General features: G+C 36.3%; 1 protein-coding gene across 1 annotated transcript in view; it reads left to right on the forward strand.

The window, feature by feature from the left end:
• Window positions 1–14434, forward strand: part of Rme-8 (receptor mediated endocytosis 8) — a 397451-nt gene that overhangs the window by 184500 nt on the left and 198517 nt on the right. Inside the window, exons 20-21 of the mRNA XM_067147687.2 lie at window positions 5138–5423; window positions 8566–8720. Of these exons, the coding sequence (XP_067003788.2) occupies window positions 5138–5423; window positions 8566–8720 (441 nt within the window). The remainder of the gene's footprint in view (window positions 1–5137; window positions 5424–8565; window positions 8721–14434) is intronic.

Genomic DNA, 14434 nt, shown 5'->3' on the forward strand with positions numbered 1-14434 from the left:
GTTAAATAGTTGCTATGGTAGCGTTGAAATGACTGATATTTAAGTTAGTGTTACAGATGAAGTGAGATTAAAGGAGGAGAGGGTCGAAGCGGTGTGTCAAGTTTATATGATATTGGTCATGGCGGGTAGCAAGAAATGAGTTCAATTCTTAGAACAAAATAAAGAGAAACGATATCATCAGTATCAAATGGACTTTAAATAAAAGTTAGAGCCAGCCTATAGTCAATCCTTTGTGAGGAGATAAATTAGCCTAACTCTTGAACTACGGTGCAGGAGCGAGGGAAAGTGTGACAGTAAACATCTATTATTATAAAGTTCTATAAGAACTCAGTTAATTTTGATAAAAGGTGTCCTGTAAAGGGTTGAGGGTATAAGAAATCAAATTGTAGCATTAATAGTTTGGCGAAGCAAAGTTTTTGTGTGTGTGTGTGTGTGGGGGGGGGGTCATGTGAGGCGAATGGAGGAGGATAGGTTACCTAGGAGAATAATGGTCTCTGCTATGGAGGGTAAGAGAAGTAGAGGTAGATCAAGACGATGATGGTTCGACTCGGTTTCTAACGATTTAAAGATAAGAGGTATAGAACTAAATGAGGCCACAACACTAGTTGCAAATCAAGGATTTTGGCGACGTTTAGTAAATTCACAGAGGCTTGCAGACTGAACGCTGAAAGGCATACCAGTCTATAATGGTGATTTATGCATGAACATAAGGTTACACTTCAGAAAAAAAACACACACACACTTGGGATAATGAGGGAATTGTTAGGATTAGTTGTTGTTCATTCATGCATGATAATTTAGTTTAGTTTTATTCCGGTCTTTCCTTGTATATTAGTGGTAGGAGGATTAGATTGACAAGTTCATCCCAGTTCAAAGTTAAACATTTGATACGTTGAGTGTTAATTCAATTTTATTTTGGTCATTTAGAGAGACAGTAACAGTTAAATTGCATGACGCATGGTATTTCAGAATCTGTACGTAAGGAGCTGCTTAACAACGTTGAAAGAATAGGATCTTCGAATGTAGGTTAGAATCTGTTTTGACCAATGATTTGCACAGGAAACAAACAGGTCTCATAATGTAAAAGGCTGATGTGATTTGTAAGAGATATGAGAAGTTATGATGCATGCGGAGTTATAAAATGATTATGCAGGCCGATTGCATGCCTGATAAGTGAAAGAATTATGTACAGTGGATATGTACCTGCTGTTGCCTTCTGAGAGAATATTAATTATCAGAATTGACGGAATTGATTCCAGACCAAAGAGTCTGATGTGCGTTAAATTGTCGAAGCATGCTAGGAAGGAATACGATTATACGTGAGTTTCCGTGTAGCCAACGAAAGATGATGTCTCATTGCAAGCTGATATATTGGCCGTGTTTTCTTAGACGGCGTGAATGAGATGGTATTTCCGTGTTACAATCTTGGCGGACAGAATCCAAGCCTTAGCACAGTGTTGAGTTCCAACGTTTCTTTTCAGCTCACAGCACACCAGGAAATGATCGCGCTGTTGAGTGCGCAAATGCAGCAGAAGAAGGCAATGTTGCCCATTGCTTTCTACATGATATTGATGGATAATTATATGTTTTTCCCTTACAGGATGGTGTTTTATGATGTTTCATGTTGTTTGAATATGTTGTCTTGTTGTTTAATGGGGAACAGCCCGAGTGCTGAGTTATATTGATGGTCAATCTAGTTCTCACTAGATCCTTTGTGGTGAACCGCGATTCACGTAGAATCTGTGTGGTATGTACGACTTTTCTCTTTATCCGATGTAAATAGATCTGTTATTTTGCTTATTTTTGTTCATTGTAAATATAACGTAGGAAATGCCACTAGTATTTTTCATAATTCATATCATGTCCCATTGCGTCTTAGTTTTTCTTTTCATCGTAACTTTCTTTTATATTGTAATTTGCCTTTAACGTTTAATCTTGCGACGACTCTAAATTAAATTACAAACCTGTATCAATGCGATATTTTCAAGTGTCACTCCATCTGAGATTAATATGTATCAGTATATGCGTACATATGTTGTCATATAACATGAACAATGGACAATAAGAAGAAGATTATTTCTGAACGTGTGCAAGTCCTCAGTGTTGTGCATGATACTTCATTTCACTTTTGTTTATTTGATGATTAATTAATGTTGTTAATGTCCAGGTATTTCTTTAAGTTTGAGATATTTGTAATGACATTTTATTATTTGATTTTCGAGTAGTATGATTTGGGGATATTTATGAATAAACTCATCCTACCCCATATTATTGTTTCTCATTCGAGTTTTACCTCCATTTTCCTGTCATTTACTTATATTTAAGTGTAGAACTTCGACTTTTAGCCTGACCCAATGACGACCAACCCACTCTCTGCCCAACCCTGAGTTAGTTGGATGTTCATACAGGAATGGAGGCATCGTCCTAGAGGGTATTTACCCCTGGGTACGGTACAGCTGGTGCATTGTTCACGCAACATGACCGGGAACCTTAATTTAAATGCCTTATGGCAGGATATATGAATGTACTAAAGAGTAACATAAATATGCTACCCAGGTTTCTTTGACATGTATTTAATAGGATATAGATTGGGACTTCGAAATAATGGCGTAATAACCAGGGAAACATGCTGGAGGGGAGACGTCGTAACCGATTCTGATTGTAAAGGTAAAAAGTAGTCTTTTGTCTTTTTTTTTTTTTTTTTTTCAGTATTAACCTGATACTTGGTTTGGTTTTCATACTCAACAGGACAAACAATGGTCTATATCGGGTTAGGTTTAATTTTCATTTGTTTGTCTGTTATAGCATCATGGGAAAATGGATAGGTGGATTTTCAGGAAACTTTGCATTTAAGTATAGAATAAGGGCAAGTAGGATGTTAGATGTCTTCTTCTTTTCTTCTGGATTCTTGTTCTCAGCAGGTTGGGAAAGCATTGGGATACTGAGTTCATACCATTCTCATAGATTCTGTAGCCACTATGTTCTTCTTCTTTCCCTGTTTCTCCTTCCTTCAATCTTACCTTGTAAGATGAGCTGAAGGAGTCTGTACTTATTGCGAATGATATGGCTCAAGTACTCTAGTTTCTTCTTATTGATATTGTGCATATACTTCTAGCTCTTTGTTCAGATGTAGAAGTACTTCATTGTTACGTATTCTATCAGTCCATGATATTCTGAACATGTTTGAGCACCACATCTCAAAGGAATGAGTTTTTTTTTTTTTTTTTGCTGTTATTCTCTATTTCAGTCCAGGCCTCAGCACCATAAAATGAGACAGAATACTAAACACCAAAATAAACTGTGACTGAGATTAATATTAAAGTTCCTGTAACAGAGGATTTTACTTATTTTCTCGAATGCAGTGCTTGCCTGCTCAATCCAGGACCTAATATCAACAGAATTATTCCAGCTGTGATGAAGTACATAGCCGAGGTACTTAAAGTGTTGGACTTGTTCCATTGATACAGGTTGAATAACATGGTACGATCATTACTTCGGTAGTTTTCATGTTTAAACGCAGACCTGCTGCAGTACTGTGTTCGATCACAGTTTAGTAATGTTTGTAGATCTTCAGTACTTGTTGCAAGCAGAACAGTATCGTGTGCATATTGCAGATATGCTGTATGCTGTTCAAAAATATTCAGCAGGAGAGGGGCTTCCGAGGGTCCCTGAGGTGGTTGTGCAGAAGTTTTTTAAGAGCCGATTGTCAGAGTCTGTGTGTTTGTCACTCTGTTTGGAGATTTGCAATGGAGGCAGCATTTTGAAGGCTTGGTACTTCTGTCTGTACCTTTTGTAATAATAACCTGATACTTTGAATTTTATAGTGGAATTTTCTGATCCGTGTTACCGCAGAATGGAAAGTCTGAACACAGAACCAGTAAAGTTTTGTCAGATGCTGATCAAGCAGAAAGGGTGAATTTTTGTATTGGCTTTCTGAATTTACTCTCTGAGCATTGAATTATTATAGCAGCCAGTCTTAGAATAATAGGACTGTAACTTCAGGTTGGTAGGATGAATTGTGAGTGGCATATTATTTGAATTTTTGGTTTTTTGTTGTCCAGCCCCGCGGTGTAGGGGGGCAACGCGTCCGCCTGTCACCCAGCGGCCCTGGGTTCGATTCCTGGCCGGGTCAGGAGTTTTTAATTGTAAATGATTAATATCCCTGGCTTGGGACTGGGTGTTTGTGTCGTCCGTAACGTTCCTTTCCTCTCATTCAACACTCTACACTTCCACAATTACAATTACATGTAGGTTCATATCATATGGTGCAAGTAGTGGCAAAAGATCTACAGAGGTCGATGCCACGAACAAATAGCATTTTAAAAATATTATTATTACATTCTGGGTTTTTGTTATTTCAAAGTAATTATGCAGCACCCATATTCATATCTTGCTTACAGGTTGGAAACAGGTTTCTGCTGCTAACAAATATAGAAACTGTTATTCTGGTTGTCCTTTGAAAGATAGGCATGTGATCCTGTGGACTCTCTGTGTGGAACTTCTTATGCTCTACAATTCCTGTGCATATAGTTCGTGGATATCTGGAACAGTTTAGACAGCATAAGCTGGGAAGGTGGTAACATGCTGTCACTTCCTTTAAGTTGTTTTGCAGAAACCCTTTATGCTCAGCTTCCTTTCATCACAGTTCAATATATAATACATGGTAATCTTCCCCAGGAGTTCCTTTAGGCAAAAGCGAAAACCACATAAAAATCTGTCTAACAGTTCTCAAGTTGCTCTCTCTCTTCTCCCTCCTCCCACCCACCACTTCTGGGCTGGGTTGAGTATCACAGATGGTAGTGCACTGGCCTTCTAACTGAAAGGTGGCAGGTTTGATCCTGGCTTGGTCCAGTGGTATTTCAAGGTGCTCAGATACACCAGCCTCCTGTTACCAGATTTATCGGCACTTGAAAGAACTCCTGCAAGACAAAATTCCTGCACCTTGGTATCTCCCAAAAGCATAATAGTATTTAGTAGGGCATAAAACTAATAACATTATTACACAGGCTGACTTTATATTTTATATATGTTGAGATTTTAATATGTCTGTTTACTTGGCCCATCATTTGCTATTCTACTTATATTTATGACCACTTAGTTAATGCATTTCTTGCATTTTTCATTTTCTGTTTCTTAGGGATGCTGATGATGCTGTCATTCGGCCACTGCCTCGTGTGAAACGCTTGTTGTCGGAGTCTGTCTGTTTGCCACACGTGGTACAGCTTCTCCTCACATTTGACCCTGTCTTGGTGGAGAAAGTTGCCACTTTATTGTGTGAAGTGATGAAGGACAACCCTGCGATCTCTACCCTGTATCTCAGTGGGGTATTTTATTTCATCCTGATGTACACAGGGTCTAACGTTCTCCCCATTGCTCGGTTTCTCCAGCTTACTCACATGAATCAAGCTTTTCGAGACAGTGATGTAAGTTACACTGTGTATTTTATTCTCCTTACAAGGTTAGACAAAGATGTTTTGATACTAAAATTTTAGTCTTTTAGATAATATAGTCCAGCTGGCTTGAACATGAAGGGAAATTCCATGTCTGAGACTTTTTTTTTTTTTGTATCAAGGAATAATTCCAGTAAAACAGAGAAATGTATGTTTCAGGTATACTGTGCTAAGAATATTATGTTACCAAAACAGTGATCTTTGCAGTGAGAAATGATTAAGATTGTTCTGATAAAAACTCCTGTATGTTTTCAAAAATTCTCAGATGTACAGTAAAAGTTACGAAAATAACTTTTTTACAATAAAGAGCTCAGATTTAGGTTTGGATGAAAAGATATATCAATGAAATGAAAATTCATTCCACATAATCTAAGATGCCAGTAAATTTCTTGAATTATTCAGATAGAATTACGTCTAATATTTGACCGTGTTAACTCATTGGTAGTATTTACTTTTACAATGGATATTGAGTTGTGCAAAAAGTGGTTGAAAAATACATAAAGCATATGTGCCCCAGGAAAAAATTTTCAATTTCCAGTGTCCTATATGACCATGAAAACCTATTTTGAAGATTTTGTTCTCTTTAACCTTCAGAGTGCTATTGACAACACAGTTTGTCATGAGTGCTACCGCACGGTTGATGGTATTGACAAAATGGTTCCTTACTAAGCATGCACCTTTTTAGTTCCACATTCCAGCTGTTTGAGGTGCTGTCATTTGAAGGTAGACTTATCTGCTCTCTTGTTATAGCCTACAGAACCTTTTACTTTATATTTACAATCTCTATGGTTAGAGTACATGGGGATGTATATAAAATGGAACCTAATGTTTTATATGGAGCCAGTAGGAGGAGAGAGAATGTGTTAAATTGACTTAGAGCCTTGATGTAGAATGAGACTAAGTTGTGTGAAAATAACTCAGCACAAATGTGTTTATATAATATCTGGAAATATGGTACATAGCTCTTGAAAAGGAAAGTAGAAAAAATATCGCAAGGTCATCTGCAAATGCTAGACGATTATCACATTCTTAGTCTTACAGCCCAGTCTAACCTGTTTTCGGTACCATCTTTACTTGATTCTTTGCACCACTCGCGGATAACTTTCTCAAGTACACAGTTGAAGTATTCAAAATTGTAAATTATGTGGTGCTTCGAATAGGGACTTGGAAAATGCTACTAATCAGCCTGGCATTCTTGCCACATTCTCAGCATGAGAGTATGGCAGTAAGTTGGGCTCTCTCCTGTTCTGGCATTCTGATGGTTAAGTTCGTTCTTTTTTAAGAAGGAAGCCATACTTTTTCAGTGCTAACTCAGTAAATACATTGGTTTGTTATTTTTTGTTAATAGGTGTGTTATGTTTTATACTTAGCGTTTCAACTGACTGAAAAGACTTAGTTGTATTAAGGTGGTTCCATCAATAGAGTTGCAGGCCTTCTTAAAATCAACGAAGGTCACTACAAATTTCTTATTCTTAACTTTCAGATACAAAATAATGGATTTATGGTTCGTGATCTGTTCAACATACAAGCGTCCTCTCCTAAATACTCCAGTAGTGAGATGCCTCGGTGGGGATCATGGCAGTAGTTGTTGTAGTTCCCCATTTTCATCTTTGCTATTCAACCAACCTTGGATGACTGTTGTTCTCTTTCAACCTTGAAGACATTAAGTTTGCGACGTCTTGGAAATGTTTCATTTTGACATCCTTCATGGTCCTTTCCTTTCTTTTTTTTCACACCTTCATTCTTTGAAGGGTCAGATCTCTTCTGTATGCTCCTCTGATTAGTGTTAAGAGGGGATTATTTATTTTGTATTTCTTCTCGACAAGTACGGTGCAAGTTTGGACACACTTGGAAGTGATTTTCACCCATTATTATGCTTTGTGATTCAGTGGCTGACATTCATCCTAGATCCAGACCAAAAATGGAGTTCAGCAAGGCAGTACACTATCCCCAATATTGTTCGTCACCTTCATGAACGACATAATACAGAATAATACTAATATAAATGGTCCATTATTGGACATTATAAATTTTCCAGCTAACACATTCCTGGTTGCAAGCGTTTCGCCCCAGTGTGCTTTGTGTAACAAAGGCTTTTCAGTCTGTCAAACATACAGCAAATACAATGTAAATTATAACTCTATAAACATACCTGTAAAAACACTAACATACAAAGAATGACATGTTTTGTTCTACAAGAACATCCTCAAATTCTATCAGATCACTTAAAAACCATCTTATATATGTACAGTATTGTTTACGTAGCGTAAACTTGTCAATGATAGAGAGTTTAGTGATAACATGAAACAGTAATGACAAAAATAAAAATATATACAAGTATTAATATAATGAAAACTTACGTACTTATCTAGACTGCCGATGTTAAGTCCGTTGTCACCAAATACTATTTCAGTTTGGCTCGTCAGTTGATAAATACCACATCCACAAAGACACATGGTTAGTGCACACCATGGAGGCCACTGCGTAGGCTACTTGAAGCCACCGGCAGTGCCAGTGCACTATGAGAAACTTCATCATTACCAGAAACTAATGCTTGCCTGGTCATCAGATGATATAGATGTTAAATTCCCATAGGGAACCTGAAATATTTGTCCCGAATGAGTAAATTTATAATACCAATATAAATGGTCCGTTATTGGGCATTATAAATCTTCCAGCTAACTCATTCCTGGTTGCCAGCGTTTCACCCCAGTGTGCTAAATTGGACTCATCAGTTGGTACCCAGCACACCCACCCACTAGCCATGCATCCATCAATAGAGTTGTAGGCCTTCTTAAAATCAACGAAGGTCACTACAAATTTCTTATTCTTAACTTTCAGATACAAAATAATGGATTTATGGTTCATGATCTGTTCAATATACAAACTTCCTCTCCTAAATACTCCAGTAGTGAGATGCCTCGATGGTGATGGCGACAGTAGTTGTTGTTCCCCATTTTCAACTTTCATCATTATATACGTACTGTATATAATATATGCAGTATACTGTATATTATTATTATTATTATTATTATTATTAAAACCAATGTGTACCATAGAAATTAAGACTGAACCAATGTGTATCATAGAAATTAAGACTGATTTATATTTACAGACTTTGGCATCGGAAATCATGCAGAGAAGTATACTTGGTCAGCTTTTACCTGAAGCGATGGTCAGTTATTTGGAAAACCATGGTGCTGAAAAGTTTGCACAAATATACCTAGGTGAATTTGATACTCCTGAAGCAATTTGGAACGCAGAAATGAGGTTTGTTTTCAAAATGAATCTTATGTAATAAATAAAATGTATATTATAAATGTTTTCATAAGGAAAAAGAAAAGTCATGAAGTTGTTTTAACCATATTAAGAGTTTTTTTCTTTTCTTTTTTTTTCCTTTTTTGACTACTATTAACCTTGGGTCAGCTCAGTTTGGTATCTCTTTGGGTAAATTAATGGCACCGAGCTCGATAGCTGCAGTCGCTTAAGTGCGGTCAGTATCCAGTATTCGGGAGATAGTAGGTTTGAACCCCACTGTCGGCAGCCCTGAAAACGGTTTCCCATGGTTTCCCATTTTCACACCAGGCAAATGCTGGGGCTGTACCTTAATTAAGGCCACAGCCGCTTCCTTCCCACTCCTAGCCCTTTCCTGTCCCATCGTCGCCGTAAGACCTATCTGTTACATAAAATCAGCTTCATGGTCCGTATCGCACTTCAATAGATTCACAATTAAGTATTTATTTATTTTCCACCTAGTCGATACAATGATTGCTTAAGGCAATTTTTAATGGTCAAAAGTGGTACATGTTTCGTATATTATCAACATCTTCAGCCACATAACACTGTTTAGATGAAAAATATATAAAATTGACAAAGTAATGCTTTAGAGGAAGTGTCCTTAAAATTAACATAAGATTGACAAGACTAAAACAAACAAATAACTCAAGAGAAAATATATAAATTATTTCTACAATAGAAAGCAGTCGTCAAGGAAACACTTGTACAATATTCCATAGAGAAATTGTCCTAATAAATATTCTTTTCTTAATAATTCATGAAACAAGATCAATTTATAAATTAAAAATTATACAATTTATAAGTAATCATCAAAATGAAGAAATCCTGATATCACAGTGCGGCTCTTATTATTAATGTAGATGAAAATATAACTAATTCCTATTTGTCAAATCTTATTAAGCCTGCTTTCCTTTGGAACAGTAACTCCTGTCATTCTTTCACAGTTTTGCGCCGGGTGTAATATTGGTGATGCGTTCTTCCTTGCTCTTGCACCTGAGGAGGTGGAGGAGCGGGGGATATAGGTGTGTCAAGAACTTCCTTGCTGTCACCTATAGCTTCAACTGAGGAGGAATAAGCTGTAGGGCTATCTGTAGGTGGAGAAATTCCAATTCTTTTTTCGTGATCCTTCTCAAGCATTTTCAAATATACTAGAATTTGATAATATAATGGATTCTTAAATTCTACAGCCTCATTAAGGTTATCATTTTTCTTTACAAGTTGGTCTAGATGAATGTACAGGTCTTCATATGTGTTCATTAAGCTGCCCTTTTTTAACTTTTTTATGATGGTCAGGTCTTGTTCTATGTTGGTAAATTTATGACCTGTGGCCATCATGTGTGATCCCATTGCTGAGAATCTTCTATGTTTTTCAGCATTCACATGTTCCAAATATCTAACTTTAAAATTGCGGCCGGATTGTCCTATGTATGTATTCTTACATTCAAAGCATGTGAGTTTATATATTCCAGAATCAAAAATTTTTTATCTTTTTCCGAGAGATTTATTGTATCATGGTTGAAAATACTATGTTTCATGTTGTTATTGGTGGAAAATGCAATTTTGAAATTTTTTCTCTTAAATAAATTTGTTATTACATGAATGTTTGGATTATTATATGTGAACTTGATATATTTTTCAGTTTTACTAGGTTCGACTGCTAATTTAGATTGTTGCTTCTCCGAAAATTTATTAATTATTTTATCAATCATGTTATTGTTGAAACCATTCAAGAGGGCTTGTTGTCGGATAAACAACAGTTCTTTATTCCTTTCAGATTTGGATAAAGGAATACTAAACGCTCTGTTAATGTAACTATAATATGCTGATCTTTTCTGTGCCTCAGGGTGTAACGAGTTGTTCTTGATAGTGGTCAGTGTGAAAGTGGATTTTCTGTGTATTTTGAAAGAAAATCCTTTTTCTTCTCTTGTTGTGACTATGTCCAGAAAATTCAGTGATTTTTCAACCTCTTCTTCTAAAGTGAATTTTATATTGGAATCCAAATTATTCAATATATTTAAAACTTTATTGCTATCGGTGAGTCTGTTATCTATTATAGCGTAAACATCGTCCACATAACGTGTCCAAAAATCCAAACCCTCTATTTGATTAATAATTTTCGTGTGTTCCAAATAGTCTAAGTATATATTAGCCAATATTCCTGATGCTGGGGCTCCCATTGAGAGTCCTTTTTGTCGGTAAATTTTATTATTAAACGTAAAATAATTTTGATTTAACACGAATTTTAAAACATTAATAAAATCTTCAATTTCTGGTATTTTTGGACACGTTATGTGGACGATGTTTACGCTATAATAGATAACAGACTCACCGATAGCAATAAAGTTTTAAATATATTGAATAATTTGGATTCCAATATAAAATTCACTTTAGAAGAAGAGGTTGAAAAATCACTGAATTTTCTGGACATAGTCACAACAAGAGAAGAAAAAGGATTTTCTTTCAAAATACACAGAAAATCCACTTTCACACTGACCACTATCAAGAACAACTCGTTACACCCTGAGGCACAGAAAAGATCAGCATATTATAGTTACATTAACAGAGCGTTTAGTATTCCTTTATCCAAATCTGAAAGGAATAAAGAACTGTTGTTTATCCGACAACAAGCCCTCTTGAATGGTTTCAACAATAACATGATTGATAAAATAATTAATAAATTTTCGGAGAAGCAACAATCTAAATTAGCAGTCGAACCTAGTAAAACTGAAAAATATATCAAGTTCACATATAATAATCCAAACATTCATGTAATAACAAATTTATTTAAGAGAAAAAATTTCAAAATTGCATTTTCCACCAATAACAACATGAAACATAGTATTTTCAACCATGATACAATAAATCTCTCGGAAAAAGATAAATTTTTTGATTCTGGAATATATAAACTCACATGCTTTGAATGTAAGAATACATACATAGGACAATCCGGCCGCAATTTTAAAGTTAGATATTTGGAACATGTGAATGCTGAAAAACATAGAAGATTCTCAGCAATGGGATCACACATGACGGCCACAGGTCATAAATTTACCAACATAGAACAAGACCTGACCATCATAAAAAAGTTAAAAAAGGGCAGCTTAATGAACACATATGAAGACCTGTACATTCATCTAGACCAACTTGTAAAGAAAAATGATAACCTTAATGAGGCTGTAGAATTTAAAAATCCATTATATTATCAAATTCTAGTATATTTGAAAATGCTTGAGAAGGATCACGAAAAAAGAATTGGAATTTCTCCACCTACAGATAGCCCTACAGCTTATTCCTCCTCAGTTGAAGCTATAGGTGACAGCAAGGAAGTTCTTGACACACCTATATCCCCCGCTCCTCCACCTCCTCAGGTGCAAGAGCAAGGAAGAACGCATCACCAATATTACACCCGGCGCAAAACTGTGAAAGAATGACAGGAGTTACTGTTCCAAAGGAAAGCAGGCTTAATAAGATTTGACAAATAGGAATTAGTTATATTTTCATCTACATTAATAATAAGAGCCGCACTGTGATATCAGGATTTCTTCATTTTGATAATTACTTATAAATTGTATAATTTTTAATTTATAAATTGATCTTGTTTCATGAATTATTAAGAAAAGAATATTTATTAGGACAATTTCTCTATGGAATATTGTACAAGTGTTTCCTTGACGACTGCTTTCTATTGTAGAAATAATTTATATATTTTCTCTTGAGTTATTTGTTTGTTTTAGTCTTGTCAATCTTATGTTAATTTTAAGGACACTTCCTCTAAAGCATTACTTTGTCAATTTTATATATTTTTCATCTAAACAGTGTTATGTGGCTGAAGATGTTGATAATATACGAAACATGTACCACTTTTGACCATTAAAAATTGCCTTAAGCAATCATTGTATCGACTAGGTGGAAAATAAATAAATACTTAATTGTGAAGACCTATCTGTGTCGGTGCGACATAAAACAACTAGCAAAAAAAAATGAATGGCATTGGTTCCAAAACTGCCACTAGTTTTACCTTATCAGGTATAGTTTTGTGGATAGAGCCTAGTAATGTTATATACAGTATTATTCCAATCAAGCATCTGTCAGTATTCAGGATTATTAATTATATGATTTGAGGAAGTACATGTGTTATTAGTATTAAGAGACATAAATGTTACTAAATAGTATACCCTCAAGTCACATTTGAAATATATTCATATCAAATATTAGGTTATTCAACCCTCAAGCTTCTTTTACAGCTTTTTCTATTGTGTGATCTATCAGGACAGTTTTATTAGTGATTTTTCAGAGCATATTAGGGTCACAAAAAACTTGAATTTGAGGAGATGATCTGTTGATAGTTGATCATAATAGAGGGGGGGGGTGTGTGTGTGTGTGTGTGTGTGTGTGTGTGTGTGTGTGTGTGTGTGTGTGTGTGTGTGTGTGTGTGTGTGTGTGTGTGTGTGTGTGTGTGTGTGTGTGTGTGTGTGTGTGTGTGTGTGTGTGTGTGTGTGTGTGTGTGTGTGTGTGTGTGTGTGTGTGTGCGCGCGCGCCCCACCACCGAAGCCGGTTTCTGCGTACTCTTCATCCATCGAGTTCATTCCTAAATTAGCCTTTATCTCCTCATTCCGAGTACCATCCTGCCATTGTTCCCACCTGTTTGTACCAGCAATCATTCTTGCTACTTTCATGTCTGTTACTTCTAACTTACGATGTTAGGCCCCTTAAAACAACAAGCAACTTCTAACTTATGAATGAAATATCCTGAGTCCACCGAGCTTTCGCTCCCGTAAAGCAAAGTTGGTCTGAAAACAGACCGATGTAAAGATAGTTTCATCCGGGAGCTGACTTTCTTCTTACAGAATACTGTTGATCGCAACTGCGAGCTCACTGCATTAGCTCTACGACACCTTGATTCAATCTCACTTTTCTGTTGAATTTCTTACCTACTGACATCAGCTTAGTCTTCGAGAGGCTAATTTTCATACCATACTCATTGCACCTATTTTCAAGTTCCAAGATATTACACTGCAGGCTTTCGGCACAATCTGCCATTAAGACCAAGTCGTCAGCATAGGCCAGACTGCTTACTACATTTCCACCTAACTGAATCCCTCAATGCCATTTTATACCCTTCAGCAGATGATCCATGTAAACTACGAAGAGCAAAGGTCTAACCCCTGTTAAGTACCCTGAACAAAGAGCTCATTCTACCATCAATTCTCACTGAAGCCCAATTGTCAACATAAATGCCTTTGATTGATTTTAATAATCTAACTTTAATTCCATAGTCCCCCAGTATGGCAAACATCTTTTCCCTCTGTACCCTGTCATATACTTTCTCTAGATCTACGAAACATAAACACAACTGCCTATTCCTCTCGTAGCATTTTTCAATTACCTGGCGCATACTGAAAATCTGATCCTAACAGCCTCTCTGTGGTCTGAAACCACACTGATTTTCATCCAACTTCCTCTCAACGACTGATCGCACCCTCGCTTCCAAGGTGCCAGTGAATACTTTGCCTGGTATACTAATCAATGAGATACTTCGATAGTTGTTGCAATCCTTCCTGTTCCCTTGCTTATAGATAGGTGCAATTACTGCTTTTGTCCAATCTGAAGGAACCTTACCAACACTCCATGCTAATTTTACTTCTCTATGAAGCCATTTCATCCCTCCTTCCCACTATACTTCACCA

This window comes from Anabrus simplex, chromosome 5 (assembly GCF_040414725.1).
Source record: "Anabrus simplex isolate iqAnaSimp1 chromosome 5, ASM4041472v1, whole genome shotgun sequence".
NCBI classification, from domain to species: domain Eukaryota; kingdom Metazoa; phylum Arthropoda; class Insecta; order Orthoptera; family Tettigoniidae; genus Anabrus; species Anabrus simplex.